At 50.5% G+C, this 22,985-nt stretch overlaps 1 protein-coding gene and 1 long non-coding RNA gene across 5 annotated transcripts; one reads left to right on the top strand and one right to left on the bottom strand.

Moving 5' to 3' along the window:
• Positions 1-4,472: 4,472 nt before the first annotated feature.
• On the top strand, positions 4,473-10,371 carry LOC141100209 (uncharacterized). Its single transcript, XR_012234635.1, has 5 exons — positions 4,473-5,112; positions 5,191-5,285; positions 5,807-5,853; positions 7,592-7,640; positions 7,833-10,371. It is a non-coding gene; the product is annotated as an uncharacterized lncRNA (long non-coding RNA).
• Positions 10,372-13,414: 3,043 nt separating this feature from the next.
• On the bottom strand, positions 13,415-20,575 carry LOC141100182 (uncharacterized). Of its 4 annotated transcripts, XM_073588481.1 has the most exons (4): positions 15,833-18,461; positions 15,660-15,754; positions 13,941-13,966; positions 13,415-13,545 (listed from the first exon to the last, which is right to left on the bottom strand). In XM_073588481.1, the coding sequence occupies exon 1, from the start codon at positions 18,102-18,104 to the stop codon at positions 16,266-16,268; it is 1,839 nt and encodes a 612-aa protein (XP_073444582.1). In that variant the 5' UTR covers positions 18,105-18,461; the 3' UTR covers positions 13,415-13,545; positions 13,941-13,966; positions 15,660-15,754; positions 15,833-16,265. The 4 variants fall into 4 exon arrangements, 3 of the variants coding, with proteins under 3 accessions (XP_073444582.1, XP_073444581.1, XP_073444580.1); XR_012234624.1 differs by adding an exon at positions 20,487-20,575 and having other exon boundaries at positions 13,415-15,754; positions 15,833-15,928; XM_073588480.1 differs by having other exon boundaries at positions 13,941-15,754.
• Positions 20,576-22,985: the final 2,410 nt, after the last annotated feature.

Raw genomic sequence — 22,985 nt, 5'->3', positions numbered from 1 at the left:
ATTTCACAGGTGCTGGGCGCGCTTTTCACAGGTGCTGGGCGCATATTTCACATGTGCTGGGCGCGCTTTTCACAGGTGCAGCGTCTGCAAGTATTTCACAGGTGCTGGGCGCGCTTTTCACAAGTGCAGCGTCTGCGCATTTCACAGGTGCTGGGCGCACTTTTCACAGGTGCTGGGAGCGCTTTTCACAAGTGCAGCGTCTGCGCTTTTCACAGGTGCTGGGCGCGCTTTTCACAGGTGCTGGGCGCGCTTTCTACAGGTGCAGCGTGTGCGCATTTCACAGGTGCTGGGCGCGCTTTTCACAGGTGCAGCGTCTGCGCATTTCACAGGTGCTGGGCACGCTTTTCACAGGTGCTGGGCACGCTTTTCACAGGTGCAGCGTCTGCGCATTTCACAGGTGCTGGGCTCGCTTTTCACAGGTGCAGCGTCTGCATTTCACAGGTGCTGGGTGCGCTTTTCACAGGTGCAGCCTCTGCGCATTTCACAGGTGCTGGGCGCATATTTCACATGTGCTGGGCGTGCTTTTCACAGGTGTAGCGTCTGCGCATTTCACAGGTGCTGGGCGCGCTTTTCACAGGTACTGGGCGCGCTTTTCACAGGTGCAGCGTCTGCGCATTTCACATGTGATGGACGCGCTTTTCACAGGTGCAGCGTCTGCATTTCACAGGTGCTGGGTGCGCTTTTCACAGGTGCAGCGTCTGCATTTCACAGGTGCTAGGTGCGCATTTCACAGGTGCAGCGTCTGCGCATTTCACAGGTGCAGCGTCTGCGCATTTCACAGGTGCAGCGTCTGCGCATTTCATAGGTGCTGGGCGCATATTTCACAGGTGCTGGGCGCATATTTCACAGGTGCAGCGTCTGCGCATTTCACAGGTGCTGGGCGCGCTTTTCACAGGTGCTGGGCGCATATTTCACAGGTGCTGGGCGCGCTTTTCACAGGTGCAGCGTCTGCGCATTTCACAGGTGCAGCGTCTGCACGTATTTCACAGGTGCTGGGCGCGCTTTTCACATGTGCTGGGCACATATTTCACAGGTGCTGGGCGCGCTTTTCACAGGTGCAGCGTCTGCGCATTTCACAGGTGCAGCGTCTGCGCTATTCACAGGTGCAGCGTCTGCATTTCACAGGTGCAGCGTCTACGCTATTCACAGGTGCAGCGTCTGCATTTCACAGGTGCAGCATCTGCGCATTTCACAGGTGCTGGGCGCGCTTTTCACAGGTGCAGCGTCTGCGCATTTCACAGGTGATGGGCGCGCTTTTCACAGGTGCAGCATCTGCATTTCACAGGTGTTGGGCGCGCTTTTCACCGGTGCAGCGTCTGCGCATTTCACAGGTGCTGGGCACGCTTTTCACTGGTGTAGCGTCTGCGCATTTCACAGGCGCTGGGCGCGCTTTTCACTGGTGCAGCGTCTGCGCATTTCACAGGTGCTGGGCACGCTTTTCACAGGTGCAGCGTCTGCGCATTTCACAGGTGCAGCGTCTGCACGTATTTCACAGGTGCTGGGCGCGCTTTTCACATGTGCTGGGCGCATATTTCACAGGTGCAGCGTCTGCATTTCACAGGTGCAGCGTCTGCACGTATTTCACAGGTGCTGGGCGCGCTTTTCACATGTGCTGGGCGCATATTTCACAGGTGCAGCGTCTGCATTTCACAGGTGCAGCGTCTGCGCATTTCACAGGTGCTGGGCGCGCTTTTCACAGGTGCAGCGTCTGCGCATTTCACAGGTGCTGGGCGCGCTTTTCACAGGTGCAGCGTCTGCATTTCACAGGTGCTGGGCGCGCTTTTCACAGGTGCAGCGTCTGCGCATTTCACAGGTGCTGGGCACGCTTTTCACTGGTGCAGCGTCTGCGCATTTCACAGGTGCTGGGCACGCTTTTCACTGGTGCAGCGTCTGCGCATTTCACAGGTGCTGGGCGCGCTTTTCACAGGTGCAGCGTCTGCATTTCACAGGTCCAGCGTCTGCGCTTTTCACAGGTGCAGCGTCTGCATTTCACAGGTGCAGCGTCTGCGCATTTCACAGGTGCTGGGCGCGCTTTTCACTGGTGCAGCGTCTGCGCATTTCACAGGTGCTGGGCACGCTTTTCACAGGTGCAGCGTCTGCGCATTTCACAGGTGCAGCGTCTGCACGTATTTCACAGGTGCTGGGCGCGCTTTTCACATGTGCAGCGTCTGTGCTTTTCACAGGTGCAGCATCTGCGCATTTCACAGGTGCTGGGCGCGCTTTTCACAGGTGCTGGGCGCATATTTCACATGTGCTGGGCGCGCTTTTCACAGGTGCTGGGCGCGCTTTTCACCGGTGCAGCGTCTGCATTTCACAGGTGCAGCGTCTGCGCATTTCACAGGTGCTGGGCGCGCTTTTCACCGGTGCAGCGTCTGCGCATTTCACAGGTGCAGCGTCTGCGCATTTCACAGGTGCTGGGCGTGCTTTTCACAGGTGCAGCGTCTGCATTTCACAGGTGCAGCGTCTGCGCATTTCAAAGGTGCAGCGTCTGCATTTCACAGGTGCTGGGCTCACTTTTCACAGGTGCAGCGTCTGCATTTCACAGATGCTGGGCGCGCTTTTCACAGGTGCAGCGTCTGCGCATTTCACAGGTGCTGGGCGCGCTTTTCACAGGTGCTGGGCGCATATTTCACATGTGCTGGGCGCATATTTCACAGGTGCAGCGTCTGCAAGTATTTCACAGGTGCTGGGCGCGCTTTTCACAGGTGCTGGGCGCGCTTTTCACAAGTGCAGCGTCTGCGCATTTCACAGGTGCTGGGCGCGCTTTTCACAGGTGCTGGGAGCGCTTTTCACAAGTGCAGCGTCTGCGCTTTTCACAGGTGCTGGGCGCGCTTTTCACAGGTGCTGGGCGCGCTTTCTACAGGTGCAGCGTGTGCGCATTTCACAGGTGCTGGGCGCGCTTTTCACAGGTGCAGCGTCTGCGCATTTCACAGGTGCAGCGTCTGCATTTCACAGGTGCTGGGCACGCTTTTCACAGGTGCAGCGTCTGCGCATTTCACAGATGCTGGGCTCGCTTTTCACAGGTGCAGCGTCTGCATTTCACAGGTGCTGGGTGCGCTTTTCACAGGTGCAGCCTCTGCGCATTTCACAGGTGCTGGGCGCATATTTCACATGTGCTGGGCGTGCTTTTCACAGGTGTAGCGTCTGCGCGCTTTTCACAGGTGCAGCGTCTGCGCATTTCACAGGTGCTGGGCGCGCTTTTCACAGGTACTGGGCGCGCTTTTCACAGGTGCAGCGTCTGCGCATTTCACATGTGATGGACGCGCTTTTCACAGGTGCAGCGTCTGCATTTCACAGGTGCTGGGCACGCTTTTCACAGGTGCAGCATCTGCATTTCACAGGTGCTAGGTGCGCATTTCACAGGTGCAGCGTCTGCGCATTTCACAGGTGCAGCGTCTGCGCATTTCACAGGTGCAGCGTCTGCGCATTTCATAGGTGCTGGGCGCATATTTCACAGGTGCTGGGCGCATATTTCACAGGTGCAGCGTCTGCGCATTTCACAGGTGCTGGGCGCGCTTTTCACAGGTGCAGCGTCTGCGCATTTCACAGGTGCTGGGCGCATATTTCACAGGTGCTGGGCGCGCTTTTCACAGGTGCAGCATCTGCGCTTTTCACAGGTTCTGGGCGCGCTTTTCACAGGTGCAGCATCTGCGCATTTCACAGATGCTGGGTGCGCTTTTCACAGGTGCAGCGTCTGCACATTTCACAGGTGCTGGGCGCGCTTTTCACAGGTGCAGCGTCTGCATTTCACAGGTGCTGGGCGCGCTTTTCACAGGTGCAGCGTCTGCATTTCACAGGTGGTGGGCGCGCTTTTCACAGGTGCAGTGTCTGCATTTCACGGGTGCTGGGCGCGCTTTTCATAGTTGTAGCGTCTGCACATTTCACAGGTGCTGTGTGCGCTTTTCACAGGTGCAGCGTCTGCGCATTTCACAGGTGCTGGGCGCATATTTCACAGGTGCTGGGCACGCTTTTCACAGGTGCAGCGTCTGCATTTCACAGTGGCTTGGCGCCCTTTTCACACTTGCAGCGTCTGCATTTCACAAGTGCTGGGCGCGCTTTTCAACGGTGCAGCATCTGCGCATTTCACCGGTGCTGGGCGCGCTTTTCACAGGTGCAGCGTCTGCGCATTTCACAGGTGCTGGGCGCGCTTTTCACAGGTGCAGCGTCTGCGCATTTCACAGGTGCTGGGCGCGCTTTTTACAGGTGCTGGGCGCATATTTCACAGGTGCTGGGCGCGCTTTTCACAGGTGCACCGTCTGCGCTTTTCACATGTTCTGGGAGCGCTTTTCACAGGTGCAGCATCTGCGCATTTCACAGATGCTGGGCGCACTTTTCACCGGTGCAGCGTCTGCACATTTCACAGGTGCTGGGCGCGCTTTTCACAGGTGCAGCGTCTGCGCTTTTCACAGGTGCTGGGCGCGCTTTTCACTGGTGCAGCGTCTCCGCATATTTCTGCCTCTCCACCGTTTGCCACTCTGCCATATGATCCATATTCTACCTATAGTAAGCTGTTGCCATTATTCCCAGATGCTGCGTGTCCATGCATTCCGGAGCACGCATTTCTGCCTCTTGCTGCACATTTAGGGTGTGTGCACACGTTGCGGATTCTGTTGCGGATCCGCAGCAGTTTCTGCTGCGTTGTACAGTACCATTTAAGTCTTTGGAAAATGAAAAGCGCACTGCATACGTTATGTATTTTTCTGCATCGATTTGCTGTGGTTTAAAATTTGCAGCAGGTCACTTCTTTGTGTGGAATCTACAGCGGTTTCACACCTGCTCCATTACAGGTGTCAAACCGCAGGCTAATCCGCACTGAATCCACAGGTAAAACGCAGGTCATTTGACCTGCAGATTTAGCCAAATCTGCGTGCAAAAATCTGTATCACAATCTGCAACGTGAACCCTAAGGAGCAGAAGTCGCTCATTCATGAGCGCGCATTTCTGTGTCTCCACCATTTGCCACTCTGCCGTATGATCCGTATTCTGCCTCTAGCAAGCTGTTGCCTTTATTCCCAGGTGCTGCATCTCCTGGAAGTTGTGGGTTGGAAAGAGCTGCTGATTCAATTAGCCACATTGGCTATTTTGGAGACTGCGGACGACCTGAAAAGTCAGGTAATGCCATGTACAAGCTCTCGTCTCTATGTATCTATGATATTTTTTGGTGAGTGACCAGATGTCTCCTGATTGTAGGCGACTTTGAGGACTCGTACCTTCAAGTATCACCTGGATTTGGGACAGAACAGCCAGTCGTACGACACTCTCGCGCATATTCCCGAACATAGCAGGTGAGACTGAAGTCCGCTGGCTCGTGGTGTGGGGCGGAGGTCTGATGGCTCATGGTGTGGGGTGCAGGGCTGACAGCTCGTGGTGTGGGGCGGAGATGAGTACGTTGTGCCTGAGCCTTAGACCCAAGCGTCTGCTCCATACATGGCCAGATGGAGGATGGAAGCAGCTCTTTCGCGTCTGTCCCTGATCATGACCCGCTCCTCGCCTGTAACGTACATGCACCTCAGTGGTTGGGAAGATATTGGTTCTGCAGCTCCGTGGTTTGATTGGCTGCCAGGCTGCAATTGTCCTGACGCTGTTTGGTTTATCAGGGCAGCAAAGGTGCGCATTCAGGAGCACAGTCCGTCATTACGGACTCGTGCACCTGTGATATCTACTGGGGTTCATCTGTATACTCTGGGTCTGTTGTACCTGCGCTATACACTGTAGTGGCTGTAACTCCATGCTTTGCCACACTCGTATTAGACAAAAGAAAAACAAGAAGCCATGTGACTGAAAGATTTATTTATTTTTATTATAGAGATGGATCCCGCAGCCAGTAATGACGTCCAGCAGCAGCAGTTACAGGTTAGGCTAAGTGCACACGTACCGGAACTCACGCGGAAATTACCGCGAGAATTCCGGAATTCCATTCCGCGGGAAAATCGCATTTTAAATTCCCGCGATTTTCCCGCGGAAAAACTAGCATTTTGCAAGCGTATTTAGCTTGCAAAATGCTAGCGTTTTCCAAGCGATCTGTAGCATCGCTTGGAGAACTGATTGACAGGTTGCTCACACTCGTCAAACATAGTGTTTGACGAGTGTGACCAACTTTTTACTACTGAGGCCGCCTATGCGGCATCAGTAGTAAAAGATAGAATGTAAAAAAAAAATAAAAAATGGTGTTATTCTTACCTTCCGACGTCCCGCGCAGGCGTTCCCAGTAATCCTTTGCGAAAATGCCCGCAATGACGTCCGTTCTCGCGGGATCGCGAAGTCTCGCGGTGATTCGCGATGACGTCGCGATCCCGCGAGAACAGACGCCATCGCGGGCATTTTCGCAAAGGATTACTGGGAACGGGAGCGTGGAGAGAGGCGGGAAGGCTGCGCGGGACATCGGAAGGTGAGAATAACAATATTTTTTAATTTAAATTCTATTTTTTACAGGGATATGGTACCCAAAGCCCGGAGGACAGTCTCCTCTCCTCCGGACCGTGGGTACCATCCGCAAATGTTCTGCTTACTTTAAGCATGGTGTGCACAGCCACATGCGGGAAGAACGCGGAACAATGCATTCCTATGGGTGCGGGATCGCCGCGATTCCGCAAATTAATGAGCATGCTGCGTTTTTTACCGCGAAGCGATTCCGCCGCGGTAAATACCGCAGCATTAGCACAGCATTGCGGAATCCCATAGGAATGCATGGGATGCTTATTTTTCGCGTTTTCGCGGCAAAATCGCGCAGTTAAAACCGCCGCGGAAACGCAAAAAAAGCCACGTGTGAACTCAGCCTTAATATACACATCATTAATCATAGATATGTTTCCATGGGTTGACTTTAATTAAGATGCATATTTGCCAAAAGGTTTTTTTTTTCAAAGAATTTCCCCAACTTCCCCTATTAACAAACATATTTATATTTTTGAAATTTTTTTTCCCTCCAAGGCCTTAATCAGACTAGTGCTTTACCCGCCAATTATGGCCATGCTCAGTGCAGGCAAAATCACCAGCCAAAATCCTGCGCTAGATAGATCACACGTGCTCAAAGCGGCGGATGTGCTGGTACCACGATTATCTTGTGCTGCAATTCTGGCCTAATCACCGCAAACACCACGGCTGTAGGCCAGCAATGTTTCGGTATGGAACAGGGAGGGCTGCTGCTCCTGGAGGATGACGCCACCACACTTGCTGCTCACGAGCATCTGCGGGGCCTTTACATGTTGGAAAATCGGTGCAACTAGCATCAATTATTCAGCATATTGAAATCAAATCTTTGCTCATGCTGCCGAGTCGTGTGACCATTGACACATTCAATCATCGCTCTGAGCAGCGATCATCGGAGCGATTGTTGCATGTCTAAAGTCCCCATTATACATGCTAAACATTGTATGAAAGTGTGTTATCTTCTATATTGTCCCATGAAAACATAACATTTATAAAGATGTGAGGGGTGTACTCAGTTTTGTGAAATACTGTATATAGTTTGTATAGATTAGGAGGGAGATGAACACCGCAGCAAGTAACTGTCAGGCCGCCGTAACTTGGTGATGTGATACCCATTGCATTACTTAACCTTTTCTCTCCCTTCTGCAATACCATCTTGCAGGATATTCTACCAAGCGGCTATGATTATCACGTAGAGTCCTTCAAGGAAGGTGAAGGTGCAAAAGAAGCTGAAGAATGGCTTCAGAGATTTCATCAGTCATCACATACTGATTTACGAGTTTCACAGACTTTCAAGGACAACACAGTTAAAGTTGTTTTTAGGGTTAGTTTCATTTCTTAACTTAACATGTAATAATTCTTAAGAATTACTAAAATAATACAAATGTCTTTGTCCTTTACAGAAGGTATTCCGTTGCCACAACAATACAAGAGCAAACTTCCAAAGTTCCTCAACAAAACAATGTCATAAAAAGCACACAAATTGTGGAGCAACGTTGTCAATCACAGTGAGAAATATGGCTATGAAACGGCAACTAAAATAAGTTTTCTCCTGAAAACCTAAACCTATTCTCTGTACATTTCAGTAACATTTGTCTTGCATTCCAGGAGTAAGGATAAGCTGCTCTCCACATATCCATGTGTCATCTGCATCAATCATGAACATAACCATGCTATCTATGCAGCTGATGCTCTACGCTTCAGGCGACCAAGTCCAGAAGTTGAAGAGGTGTTTTGAATCCTTTTTGCTAAGGGACATTCACCATCTACAGCTCTACAAAGTTATAAATTTGATTTGCAAGAGCAGTTTGAAGACCAAGCTTTTCTTGTACTTTCAGATAGGTCCAAATGCCCTGATATATCTTGGTGTTACCAACGCTATTACAGTACTTTTCAAAGACAGTATGGACCACCAGATGGACTTGAAATGATCTCCAGGCTGAAGATGTTTATTCACACCTTTAATAACTCATGTGGGTCTGTCTGTGCCAAGGTGGAATTGGAGGAAGACAAGGAACTGATAATAGCCATATGTTCACCATTATTGCAACGTGTACATAAATACTTGCCAGCATCAGGTGAAATTGCATTTATGGATTCATCAGGATCAATGGACAGACATAACAGTCGAATATTTATTCTACTTGCTCCTAGTGTCGCAGGGGCATTGCCGCTGGCAATCCTGGTCATGTTTTCTGAAACAAGTTATTATCACCCGTGCGCTAAAGCTACTGCAGTCTATTTTACCTGCGGATGCATTTTATGGTCGCGGTATTGAGCACGGTCCGGGGATAATTATCACAGATGATAGCCACAGTGAAAGAAATAGCTTGAAGACAGATTTTCAGACTCACGGTTACTGCTATGCAAATTCCATGTAGTCCAGGCGTTTTGGAGATACATATGGGATTCTACCAATCATGTTCAGAAAGTAGACAGGCAAGAGATATATACCTTGTTCAAGAAACTGGTAAATGAACAAAGTCAACTACAGTTTGACATTATTTTCACAGAGGTTATATCTAGTCCTATATTGCAAAAATATCAGAATGTACTGAAATATTTAAAGAAAATGAGAGAGAGAGCAGAGGAGTGGGCAATGTGCCACAGAGCGACACTGCTAACAAGGGGTCACGACACTAACAACTACAGTGAAGCCAACATAGGGGTGCTAAAAGAGAAAGTGCTGATGTGTATAAAAGCTTTCAATATTGTCCAGTTATTTGATTTTCTGACAACACGATTCATGACATATTTTGAACAGAGGATCATCACTGTTCTCGGTAACAGAACTGTAAATTTCAGTCGCTCACGTTATTTCATTCCAGAACTCAAAATTGACAATTTGTTGGTAACACACATTTCTGAGGACACATATAGTGTGAAACATTTAACATCTGGCCATGAATATGCTGTAAACATGTTGACCGGCACATGTTTCTGTCCGATAGGATCCAATGGGGCTCCCTGCAAACATCAATTTGCTGCAGCAACAAAATTCAACATTTCTACTTCCCAGTTTCTCCCACTTACAGATGCATGTGGTAAGCTTACACTGCATAAGATCTTGGCGGACTCCATAGATGTTCCAGAAGGCTGATATGATAACTTGCACGGAAGCAGAGGAGTTCCAGAAGGCTGGCAGGATAAACTGCAAGGAAATACTTCTACAGATGCCCTATCACAACAAGACGAATACACTGTCACGGTAGATGAATTAGGCCTGAAGGAAGAAGCTTCTTGTGCAGAGAAAACTCTGGCAAGAACTGGGACAGATGAGAATAATGATCGCAACAGGAACCTGAAGGACATGTGCCAGGTTTTGGAAGAAAAATTAGCTGAAAGAGAAGATATTTTTGGGCCCGGTGTGGATGCATTATATAAGAATTTTTTGTCAGTAGAGAAGCGAGATGACGCTCTACTTTCTGCCCTCCACACTTTTGGAAAATCAAATGGTCCTCCTGCTTTTCGTACTTCAAGGAGAATTCCTGTGCAACCCACAGCAGTGGCGAGGAGGACTACATACTTAGGTGGTCGTCCTGCAAAAAGGACATTAGTTGCAGAACATGGGTACTGCATCTCAAAAAAATCTGTGCCAGATTGGGTAATGCCTGTTTGTAAATTGCAGCATGCAGCCCCACACAGTCTCTCTCACTGCGTGGAGAATGTTAAAATGATAGGGAAAAAGCATTAGAAGACTTAGGCTAATAAGTTTTCTTAAAGACTGTCCTTTTTTGTTTAATTCAGATGTAGCAAGTATAATGATCCTGGACACTGGCTAGGACAGTGTTAAATACCTTATCTGCCTTCCTGTCCCAGTAATCACCCTCCAAAGTAGGGTTCCTCTCAGGACTGCAGCTGACACATCTCCAGCTATACTGTGTTACATTAGTCTTCAGTGTGTAGAGAAATACAGACTCCCACTCCCCCCTTCAATGACTTCTCCTACTGTCCTCGGAGGGTGAGGGCCATGTGACCACTCAGAGTCTCCACTCAGAGACACAGAACTTAGCAAAACTAGGAGAGCTCATCATTTGCAGTCTGAGAGGAACCCTACTGCTGATGGAGGAAGCCAGAGAAGGGATTTAACAGTGTCCTAGCCAGTGTTCAGGAGCATTACGCCGAAGCTTGCTAAATGTGAAGGAAAAATGTTTTAGGCTAGCTTCAGACTAGCGTTTCCGGGCGCAGCGCAGGGCCTCTGTGCAGCTCCGCCCCCTCCGGTCAATTCTTCTAGGGTTGCACATCGCTGCATGCGATCTGCACACCCTATCATTAGCATAGGGTGCGCAGACCGTGCGCTAGGATGATTTCGAGTGCACTTCGCCCTTTTGACGGTGCACCGAGCGCGCCAAAATGCAACATGTTGCATTTTGGCGCGCTCAGCTCACCGTCAAATGGGAGCAGCGCACTCACAATCATCCTAGTCCTAGAGCACGGTCTGCGCACCCTATGCTAAAGATAGGGTGTGCAGATCGCATGCAGCGATGTGCGACCCTAGGAGGAGCTGACCAGAGGGGCCGGGGGCGGAGCTGCACGGAGGCCCTGCGCTGCGCCCGGAAACGCTAGTCTGAAGCTAGCCTTACTTTTTAAAATTCCACCATTATTGCTTATTGTTCACACAGACACAGGATCTTTCTGATGGGTGCTTGTTGCCTAATGTATATAAAGCATGTCACGGTTGGCACATGTAATATGAAAATGTTTACAAATTTAACAATAAAAGAGTTAAAATACATTTTTTATTAAAGTCACTTTGGGAAAATAGGTGTGGTGTTGGCGGAGGGACAGGAAAAGTGATTTCTGTGTGGCCTGTCAGCATGGAAATGCGATGGCAAATTCAGTAGCCAGCAAAATGAATGTGATTGCAGGAAATCTCGTCCCCATGCTGCGATAATTTTTCCTACAAAATCAATGCGGAAGTTGACATGCGCAGCACCACACGGGTGGGAGGGCTCTACAGAATGAAGGCTCCACAGCGTAACAGGCAGGAGCCGCCGTGTGCAGACATTTATCTTGGCCAATATCCATGTCGCCAGGTCACTGTTTCATGTGTGACATCAGTCAGCAGCGTCACTGGGAGCCTCCACAAGTAATTAGGGGGCAGATGACTGCCGCAACCTCCACACACCTTGGAAACGCCAGTTAGAAAGGTTACAGCAGTGGGCGGTATGGGGGTGCACAGTGTGGGGGTGACACTATAATACTCCGACTCCTCACTTTCCCATTAAAGCGGTTGTCCATGACTTTAAAGGCCCTAACAAATAAGTGGGTAGCGTCCCCAGCGTTAGAAACTATCCAGGGAACATGATTCCGGTCATTTTTTACAGATGTATGGGCACAAAAAAATCAAATTTGGATAATTGCAAAATTTCTAAATGTATTGGCAGCTTTCTGGTTTGTTTCAGAAATAAACGCAAGGCATATCAAACAAATTTTAACACTATCATTAAGTACAATATGTCACACAAAAGCAATCTCAGAATCAGCGGGATCCATTGAAGCTCCAGAGCTCCTCAAAAGGGACAGTGGTTAGAAATGTAAAAATTGGCTTGGTCATTAAGCTCAAAAGTGGCGTGGTCAATAAGGGGTTAACATTAATAACCCATGGTTAGCACTGGTTACACCCGCTATCTTGGCTGTTAGGTCTTCCCTGGTGTCGGTTGGATCTGCTCAGTCACCGACACCCATAGCACAGCGGCGTCACCGGAGCTGTGTCCACGGTCGGGTACTGCACGTCTGTCGGCGGAGCTGTGCAGCACAGGGACTGACAAGTTCCAGCCAACACCTAATAGCCGCAGGTGCCGGTGTCGCACCCCCCATTGATCACACACACAGATGACCTATTCTAAGGAGAGACTGTCAATATCACAGTCCTGGACAACCCCTTTAATGAAAGTTCATGCCCACCATGGCAGCCCCTCCAACGCTGCTGCTGCAGCAGCAGCTCAGCTCATCGTCGACCGTACCAATGACATTACATTACAAAAATAAAAATAGATACCAATAAAAGTAAAATTAATTGAGACATCGTCATTAGGTTCAATGTTTTTGAATATCCATATTGAATCAGGAGCCCCATATAATGCTCCATACAAAATACACCCCATATAATGCTGCCCAAAGGTTACTAATGGGCCCATAAGATGCTCTATAGAATAATATGCCCCATATAATGCTCCATAAAGGTTATGGCCCCATAAGATGCTCCATAGATTATGCCCCCATAAGATGCTCCATAGATTCTGCCCCCATATGCTGCCCCATAGAATATGCCCCATATGCTGCCCCATATATTATGCCCGCATATGCTGCTGCTGCCAACAAAAAAAATGCCATACCTCTCCTGCTCAGGGCCCAGCACTTGAGATATTCACCTGTCCCCTGGTCCATCGCTGCTCACCACCGTCTGCGCGTCCTCTGTAAGGGACTGTTCAGCCAGCAGAGGGCGCGGAGCGCACTAACCACGTCACCACGCCCCCTGCTGGCTAAACATCACGGACACAGGAAGCAGCAGACGGCGTTGAGCAGCGTGGGAACGAGGACAGATGAATATCGCTATACTCACCCCTCCTGGAACGTCTCTGCAGCCTCGCTTCTCCACTGTCTCCTTCCTGCCTTCAGCGGTCACGTGATACAGCTCATTACCACTCATGAATATGCGCATATTCATGAGTTTAATGAGCGGTACCATGTGACCGCTGAAGGCAGACAGTGGAAAAGCGAGGGGGCTGCAGAGAGTGCCACGAGGGGTGAGTATGATCTGTGACACCCCCGCTCCCCCTCCCCCGCCGAACCCCAGGTATATGACTCGTGTATAAGCCGAGAGGGGGACTTTCAGCACAAAAAAATGGGCTGAAAATCTCGGCTTATACACGAGTATATACGGTATCTAACGCTGAGGACACGGCCCATTACCGAGAAACCAGTGACTCCGGATTGCAAAAACATAGAAAATATTAAATTTTATTATACAAAAAATGCCTAAACACAGGTATAAAGGGGAAACCCATGAAGCACAGAGCGGTGCTAGCTTCTCCGGCGCATGAGCAAATGCGACGTGGAGTCTCCCAAGTTCTGAAAGTAGTAGTTGAGTTGGCCATTGAGCTTCTCCCGCAGCTGTAAAGGAAATGGAGGAAGACATTAATGGCGCACACATGGTCCGAGCCCGGCTGCCATGGCTCTAATACATCACAGTTTATGAGTGTGGCATTATGTCACCATGCATGACATCACCATTAGTCACCACGGTCATGTGATGTGAAAGCGCGCTATTAAAGGTCAGGGAGTCCAAGCGCATGCGGAGGACAAGCTTTGGCTTTTCCGGTTCTCGTCCTTACATGTCAAGCATCCCAGTAGCACCAGGCAGCACAGACTTAGAATGGGGCCTATCGTGGCATCCGGTAAGTGGCGGCAGAATGTGCAGCGACTAATAGGGGACAAGTCCTATAATTGGAGCATATACCAAGCCCCCGAATACCACACGCATGTGTGACTGTGACTGCGGCTCTTACCTCTTGGTGTAGCCGACTTTTATTCTCTTCCAGAAGGTGATCGATGGAGGAATACGGCATCCAAACCAAAGGAGACAAGGCGGACAGAGGCCATGGTGCAAAGTATACAGGATGGAAAAGATTAAAAATCATGGTAGCTTGCCTTTAAAAACAGTGCCTCCTTAGTCTACAGGTTGTGTCAGATATTACAGATGAGCTCCAAAGAGAATGTTTTCCAAATTCTGTACGGGTCTTTTACAATTGTGCCTCATGTAGATAATGTATGTATGTGTTATAAGGGACAATGTAACACAAGCTTTTTTCTGCTGTGTGATACAAGTCAACAATCGTGAGTCTCCAAACTCCGTCTGATGCCGGATTCCAGACCGCTGACCTTTATCCTATAGCCCACGTGGTCCTTACCAGCTACGGGTCTCCTGATCCAAACACGCTAGCCTCATATGTACAGTATTAGATGAGACTGTTCAGTTTGTACACAAGTGGATTTTGGGGCAGCAAAGTGGCTCAGTGGCTAGCATGCAGTGGCTCAGTGGTTACCCTTGCAGAACTGAGGTCCTGGATTCAAATCGCAACAAGGACAACACCTGCAAGCAGTTTGTATGTTCTCTGTTTTCTATCACACTCCACAGACATCCCGATAGGGAATGTAGATAGTGTGCCCCGATAGAATCAGCAATGACATCAGTAAAGCTGGGGAATTAATGGTGCTATATGGGGGGGGATGAGGAACCAACCAGACCCTAATATTCCTGCCCTCCTGACCGCAGCGTGTAACTGAGACCTACTCTGGCTAAGTGAGGCTTAAAGGGAACCTGTCACATGGTTTTGGCCCTGTAAGCTGCGGCCTACGGCTATCAGGGCTTATCTACAGTATTCTATGATGCTGTAGATAAGCCCTAGATCTAACCTGAAGGAGAAGACAAACAAGTTTTATTATACTCACCTGGGTGCGGTTCGGTCTGATGGGTGTCGCAGGTCCGGGTCCACCGCCTCCCATCTCCATGCGATAACGTCCTCTTCCTTGCTTCGTGTCGCAGCTCCTGTGCAAGCGTACTTCTTTGCCCTGTTGAGGGAACAGCAAAGTACTGCATTGCGCAGGCGCCGGGAAATGTCAGAGATGTCCCGCTCCTGCGCACTGCAGTACTTTACTCTGCCCTCAACAGGGCAGAGCAGTGCGCCTGTGCCGAGGTAGAAGTAAGGAGGAGGACGTCATCGCATGAAGATGGGAGGCACCGGATAACGACACCCACCGCGCACAACCCTGCCCCACGGTGAGTATAATAAAACTTGTTTTTCTTCTGTTTCAGGTTAGAGCGTGGGCTTATCTACAGGCTTATAGAATGCTGTAGATAAGCCCTGAAAGGCAGTGGCCGCAGCTTATAGAGCCAAAAAAAGACGTGACAGGTTCTCTTTAACAAGTTGGATCAGTGATGTTTCTGCCCATTGCCATTTCCTGCGGTGCCTTTAATACATTCTCAACCACTGAGGTGCATGTACGTTACAGGCGAGGAGCGGGTGTACGGAGCGGCTCAAGATCAGGGACAGACGCTAAAGAGATGCTTCCATCCTCCATCTGGCCATGTATGGAGCATACGCTGGGGTCTAAGGCTCAGGCACAATGTACTCATCTCCGCCCCACACCACGAGCTGTCAGCCCTGCACCCCACACCACGATCAGTCCTGCACCCCACACCATGAGCCATCAGACCTCAGTCTCACCTGCTATGTTCGGGAATATGTGCAAGAGCGTCGTACGACTGGCTGTTGTGTCCCAAATCCAGGTGATACTTGAAGGTACAAGTACCCAAAGTCGCCTACAATCAGGAGACATCTGGTCACTCACCAAAAAATATCATAGATACATAGAGACGAGAGCTTGTACATGGCATTACCTGACTTTTCAGGTCGTCCGCAGTCTCCAAAATAGCCAATGTGGCTAATTGAATCAGCAGGTCTTTCCAACCCACAACTTCCAGGAGACGCAGCACCTGGGAATAAAGGCAACAGCTTGCTAGAGGCAGAATACGGATCATACGGCAGAGTGGCAAATGGTGGAGACACAGAAATGCGCGCTAATGAATGTGCGCCTTCTGCTCCTTAGGGTTCACGTTGCAGATTGTGGTGCAGATTTTTGCAAGCAGATTTGGCTAAATTTACCTGCGGATTTAGTGCGTATTAGCCTGCGGTTTGACACCTGTAATGGAGCAGGTGTGAAACCGCTGTGGATTCCGCACAAAGAAGTGACATGTTGCAAATTTTAAACCACAGCAAATCGACGCGGAAAAACACATAACATATGTAGTGCGCTTTTCATTTTTCAAAGACTTAAATGGTACTGTACAACGCAGCAGAAACTGTTGCGGATCCGCAGGGCCAAATCCGCAGCAGAATCCGCAATGTGTGCACACACCCTAAATGTGCACCGAGAGGCAGAAATGTGTGCTCTGGAATGCGTGGACACACAGCATCTGGGAATAATGGCAACAGCTTACTATAGGTAGAATATGGATCATATGGCAGAGTGGCAAACGGTGGAGAGGCAGAAATGTGCGGAGATGCTGCACCTGTGAAAAGCGTGCCCAGCACCTGTGAAATGCGCACATGCTGCACCTGTGAAAAGCGCGCCCAGCACCTGTGAAATGCGCAGACGCTGCACCTGTGAAAAGCGCGCCCAGCACCTGTGAAATGCGCAGATGCTGCACCTGTGAAAAGCGCGCCCAGCGCATGTGAAATATGCGCCCAGCACCTGTGAAATATGCGCCAAGCACCTGTGAAATGCGCAGATGCTGCACCTGTGAAAAGCACGCCCAGCACCTGTGAAATGCGCAGACGCTGCACCTGTGAAAAGCGTGCCCAGCACCTGTGAAATGCGCAGACGCTGCACCAGTGAAAAGCGCACCCAGCACATGTGAAATTTGCACCCAGCACCTGTGAAATATGCGCCAAGCACCTGTGAAATATGCACCCAGCACCTGTGAAATATGCGCCAAGCACCTGTGAAATGCGCAGACGCTGCACCTGTGAAAAGCGCAGACGCTGCACCTGTGAAATGCGCAGACGCTGCACCTGTGAAAAGCGTGCCCAGCACCTGTGAAATGCGCAGACGCTGCACCTGTGAAAAGCGCACCCAGCACATGTGAAATATGCACCCAGCACCTGTGAAATATGCGCCAAGCACCTGTGAAATATGCACCCAGCACCTGTGAAATGCGCAGACGCTGAACCTGTGAAAGGCGCGCCCACCACCTGTGAAATGCGCAAGACGCTGCACCTGTGAAAAGCGCGCCCAGCACCTGTGAAATGCGCAGACGCTGCACCTGTGAAATGCGCTCCCAGCACCTGTGAAATGCGCAGACACTGCACCTGTGAAAAGCGCGCCCAGCACCTGTGAAATGCGCAGACGCTGCACCTGAGAAAAGCGCGCCCAGCACCTGTGAAATGCGCAGACGCTGCACCTGTGAAAGGCGCGCCCAGCACCTGTAAAATGCGCAAGACGCTGCACCTGTGAATAGCGCGCCCAGCACCTGTGAAATGCGCAGACGCTGCACCTGTGAAAAGCACGCCCAGCACATGTGAAATATGCACCCAGCACCTGTGAAATATGCGCCAAGCACCTGTGAAATGCGCAGATGCTGCACCTGTGAAAAGCGCGCCCAGCACCTGTGAAATGCGCAGACGCTGCACCTGTGAAAAGCGCGCCCAACACCTGTGAAATGCGCAGATGCTGCACCTGTGAAAAGCGCGCCCAGCGCATGTGAAATATGCACCCAGCACCTGTGAAATATGCGCCAAGCACCTGTGAAATGCGCAGATGCTGCACCTGTGAAAAGCACGCCCAGCACCTGTGAAATGCGCAGACGCTGCACCTGTGAAAAGCGTGCCCAGCACCTGTGAAATGCGCAGACGCTGCACCAGTGAAAAGCGCACCCAGCACATGTGAAATATGCACCCAGCACCTGTGAAATATGCGCCAAGCACCTGTGAAATATGCACCCAGCACCTGTGAAATATGCGCCAAGCACCTGTGAAATGCGCAGACGCTGCACCTGTGAAAAGCGCAGACGCTGCACCTGTGAAATGAGCAGACGCTGCACCTGTGAAAAGCATGCCCAGCACCTGTGAAATGCGCAGACGCTGCACCTGTGAAAAGCGCACCCAGCACATGTGAAATATGCACCCAGCACCTGTGAAATATGCGCCAAGCACCTGTGAAATATGCACCCAGCACCTGTGAAATGCGCAGACGCTGCACCTGTGAAAGGCGCGCCCAGCACCTGTGAAATGCGCAAGACGCTGCACCTGTGAAAAGCGCGCCCAGCACCTGTGAAATGCGCAGACGCTGCACCTGTGAAATGCGCTCCCAGCACCTGTGAAATGCGCAGACACTGCACCTGTGAAAAGCGCGCCCAGCACCTGTGAAATGCGCAGACGCTGCACCTGAGAAAAGCGCGCCCAGCACCTGTGAAATGCGCAGACGCTGCACCTGTGAAAGGCGCGCCCAGCACCTGTAAAATGCGCAAGACGCTGCACCTGTGAATAGCGCGCCCAGCACCTGTGAAATGCGCAGACGCTGCACCTGTGAAAAGCACGTCCAGCACCTGTGAAATATGCACCCAGCACCTGTGAAATATGCGCCAAGCACCTGTGAAATGCGCAGATGCTGCACCTGTGAAAAGCGCGCCCAGCACCTGTGAAATGCGCAGACGCTGCACCTGTGAAAAGCACGCCCAGCACATGTGAAATATGCACCCAGCACCTGTGAAATATGCGCCAAGCACCTGTGAAATGCGCAGATGCTGCACCTGTGAAAAGCGCTCCCAGCACCTGTGAAATGCGCAGACACTGCACCTGTGAAAAGCGTGCCCAGCACCTGTGAAATGCGCAGACGCTGCACCTGTGAAAAGCGCACCCAGCACCTGTGAAATGCGCAGACGCTGCACCTGTGAAAAGCGCACCCAGCACCTGTGAAATGCGCAGACGCTGCACCTGTGAAAAGCGCGCCCAGCACCTGTGAAATGCGCAGACGCTGCACCTGTGAAAAGCACGCCCAGCACCTGTGAAATGCGCAGACGCTGCACCTGTGAAAAGCACGCCCAGCACCTGTGAAATGCGCAGACGCTGCACCTGTGAATAGCGCGCCCAGCACCTGTGAAATGCGCAGACGCTGCGCCTGTGAAAAGCACGCCCAGCACCTGTGAAATATGCACCCAGCACCTGTGAAATATGCGCCAAGCACCTGTGAAATGCGCAGATGCTGCACCTGTGAAAAGCGCGCCCAGCACCTGTGAAATGCGCAGACGCTGCACCTGTGAAAAGCACGCCCAGCACCTGTGAAATGCGCAGACGCTGCACCTGTGAAAAGCACGCCCAGCACATGTGAAATATGCACCCAGCACCTGTGAAATATGCGCCAAGCACCTGTGAAATGCGCAGATGCTGCACCTGTGAAAAGCGCTCCCAGCACCTGTGAAATGCGCAGACACTGCACCTGTGAAAAGCGTGCCCAGCACCTGTGAAATGCGCAGACGCTGCACCTGTGAAAAGCGCACCCAGCACCTGTGAAATGCGCAGACGCTGCACCTGTGAAAAGCGCACCCAGCACCTGTGAAATGCGCAGACGCTGCACCTGTGAAAAGCGCGCCCAGCACCTGTGAAATGCGCAGACGCTGCACCTGTGAAAAGCACGCCCAGCACCTGTGAAATGCGCAGACGCTGCACCTGTGAAAAGCACGCCCAGCACCTGTGAAATGCGCAGACGCTGCACCTGTGAATAGCGCGCCCAGCACCTGTGAAATGCGCAGACGCTGCACCTGTGAAAAGCACGCCCAGCACCTGTGAAATATGCACCCAGCACCTGTGAAATATGCGCCAAGCACCTGTGAAATGCGCAGATGCTGCACCTGTGAAAAGCGCGCCCAGCACCTGTGAAATGCGCAGACGCTGCACCTGTGAAAAGCACGCCCAGCACCTGTGAAATGCGCAGACGCTGCACCTGTGAAAAGCACGCCCAGCACCTGTGAAATGCGCAGACGCTGCACCTGTGAATAGCGCGCCCAGCACCTGTGAAATGCGCAGACGCTGCACCTGTGAAAAGCACGCCCAGCACCTGTGAAATATGCACCCAGCACCTGTGAAATATGCGCCAAGCACCTGTGAAATGCGCAGATGCTGCACCTGTGAAAAGCGCGCCCAGCACCTGTGAAATGCGCAGACACTGCACCTGTGAAAAGCGCGCCCAGCACCTGTGAAATGCGCAGACACTGCACCTGTGAAAAGCGTGCCCAGCACCTGTGAAATGCGCAGACGCTGCACCTGTGAAATGCGCAGACACTGCACCTGTGAAAAGCGCACCCAGCACCTGTGAAATGCGCAGACGCTGCACCTGTGAAAAGCGCGCCCAGCACCTGTGAAATGCGCAGACGCTGCACCGCTGCACCTGTGAAAAGCAGACGCTGCACCTGTGAAAAGCACGCCCAGAACCTGTGAAATGCAGACGCTGCACCTGTGAAATGCAGACGCTGCACCTGTGAAAAGCGCGCCCAGCACCTGTGAAATGCGCGGCGAGAAGTAAAATTTGTGCTCATGAATGCGCGCTGCCCCTTCTGCGCGCTCTTGAATGCGCGACTTACACCTTCCCAGCCTGCCCCAGGATCTGGATGTGAGCGCTCTCATAAATGCACCGCCCTCACTGCTGTGGTAAACCAATCAGCGCTGCAGCCATGATGAACCAATCACAACTACAGCTCACAAACACTGCCACCCCCCGACACGCCCACTACACAACTAAACTGCAAAACAAATACTCGCTGCCGGACACTCCATGCTTCCCACATGGCAGTATACTACTTCCGGCTTTGAAGCCTGTGGTGGCTCCGCCCCTTCCCCAATACTTCTCCATGGCAACGTTTAGTCTGTTTTTTACCAAGCCAAAGTCACGTTCCTCTACCTGAGATTTCATTCAGCGTGCTATGTAGTAAATGGCTGAGGACCGGGCTATAGATATATATAAAGATATATATGAGATAGAGAGAGATGTAGAGATATATATCTACTAGATGGTGGCCCGATTCTAACGCATTGAGTATTCTAGAATATGGCCAGCGGGAGACTGACATTCAAAAGATGGTCCAGGACGATCCACCACGATCGGCGATCTCACAGCGGGGGCCTGGTCGCTACTGGGTGTCACACTGAGGCTAAGTACCCACGCTACAGAAATGCTATGGAAATTTCCGAATTTCCGCAACTCCCGCCGCAGGAAAAACGCATGCGAATACTAATGTGTTTTCCCGCTGAAAACATGCGATTTGAACATAGGCGTAGCTAGGGTTTTGGTTCAGGGCGGGCGAAACTTCTGAGTGGGCCCCTAACCAGAGAACCTCAGCAGATGACCGCGCTGTTGCCAAAAATAATAATAATCTTTATTTTTATATAACGCTAACATATTTACAGTTTTGCACACATTATCATCACTGTCCCCAATGGGGCTCACAATCTAAATTCCCTATCAGTATGTCTTTGGAATGTGGGAGGAAACCGGAGAACCCGGAGGAAACCCAAACAAACTCCTTGCAGATGTTGTCCTTAGTGGGATTTGAACCCAGGACTCAAGCGCTGCAAGGCTGCAGTGCTAACCACTGAGCCACCGTGCTGCCCATATATAATTATTATTATTATTATAATCGCCGCAATAATGGAAAAGAGAGTGTCACATGACGCTCCCTCTCCAATCATTATCCACTTCCTCTGACACACTGCGGGTGCGCAATGACGTCACTTCATCACGTCCCCGCTGTATGCCGGTCTGACTGCAGCACAGCTCCTGACATCAGAGCAGAGCTGCCGCCGAAATCAGCGTGGGAGCGAGGAGGAGAGGCGAGTATAGTTTTTTTTTTATTTATATAGTGAGTCCTGGTTGCATGATTATGATACCCCGTATGGGGGGGCAGCATGATACCCTGTATGATGGGGGGCAGCATGATACCCCGTATGATGGGGGTAGTATGATACCCCTCATGAGGGGGGGCAGCATGATACCCCATATAAGGGAGGGCAGCATGATACCCCATGATGGGGGCAGCATGATACCCTATGAGGGGGGCTGCATTATATTCTGAAGGGACTACATTATATTCTTTGGGGGGGCTGTATTATACCATATGAAGGGGGCTACATTATAGAGAAAGAAAGAACAGAGAGGGAGGAAAAAAACAGAGAGAGAAAGAGAGGAAAGAATAGAGAAAGAAAGAACAGAGAAAGAAAGAAATAACAGAGAAAGAAAGATTAGAGCGAAAGAAAGAGGGGAAAGAAAGAACAGAGAGAGAAAGGAAGAGGGGAAAGAAAGAACAGAAAGAAAGAGAGAGAAAGAAAAAAAAGATTAGAGAGAGGGAGAAAGAGCACAGAGAGAAAGAGAGGAGAGAAAGGAGAGAAAGAAATAACAGAGAAAGAAAGATTAGAGCGAATGAAAGGGGAAAGAAAGAACAGAGCGAAAGAAAGAACAGAGAGAGAGAAAGGAAGAGGGGAAAGAACAGAAAGAAAGAAGAGAGAGAAAGAAAAAAAAGATTAGAGAGAAGGAGAAAGAACACAGAGAGAAAGAAAGAACAGAGAGAGAAAGAGGAAAGAAAGAACAGAGAAAGAAAGAACAGAGAGAAAGAAAGAAATAACAGAGACAGAAAGAACAGAGGGAAAGAAAGATTAGAGAGAGAAAGAAAGATTAGAGAGAAAGAAAGAGGGGAAAGAAAACAGAGTGAAAGAAAGAACAGAGAAAGAAAAAAGATTAGAGAGAGGGAGAAAGGTCAGAGAGAGAAAGAAAGAACAGAGAAAGAAAGAACTGAGAGAGAGAAAGAAGAAAAGATTAGAGAGAGGGAGAAAGAAAGAACAGAGAGAAACAGAGAGAAAGAAAGATTCTATAAAGATACTATAGCAGCCCAGCTCCCATTGTAGTGCCCACCTGAGCCTCCCGATGCAGGACATATCATGATCTGCTCACATGGCCGACATCCCGAGTCCAAGGCGATCCCGCTGTCTGCGCTGTCGGAGGACACG

The sequence above is a fragment of the Dendrobates tinctorius genome, unplaced genomic scaffold, assembly GCF_039654945.1.
Source record: "Dendrobates tinctorius isolate UK_male_01 unplaced genomic scaffold, ASM3965494v1 ptg000103l, whole genome shotgun sequence".
NCBI lineage: Eukaryota > Metazoa > Chordata > Amphibia > Anura > Dendrobatidae > Dendrobates > Dendrobates tinctorius.
The sequence above is the reverse complement of the archived record's forward strand: the minus strand, read 5'-3'. Positions and strand labels throughout refer to the sequence as shown.

What these genes read in the sequence shown, in the direction of transcription:
- LOC141100182 (XM_073588479.1), bottom strand. Translation starts at nt 18,104, where the DNA reads ATGTGCTGGGTGCGCTTTTCACAGGTGCAGCGTCTGCGCATTTCACAG.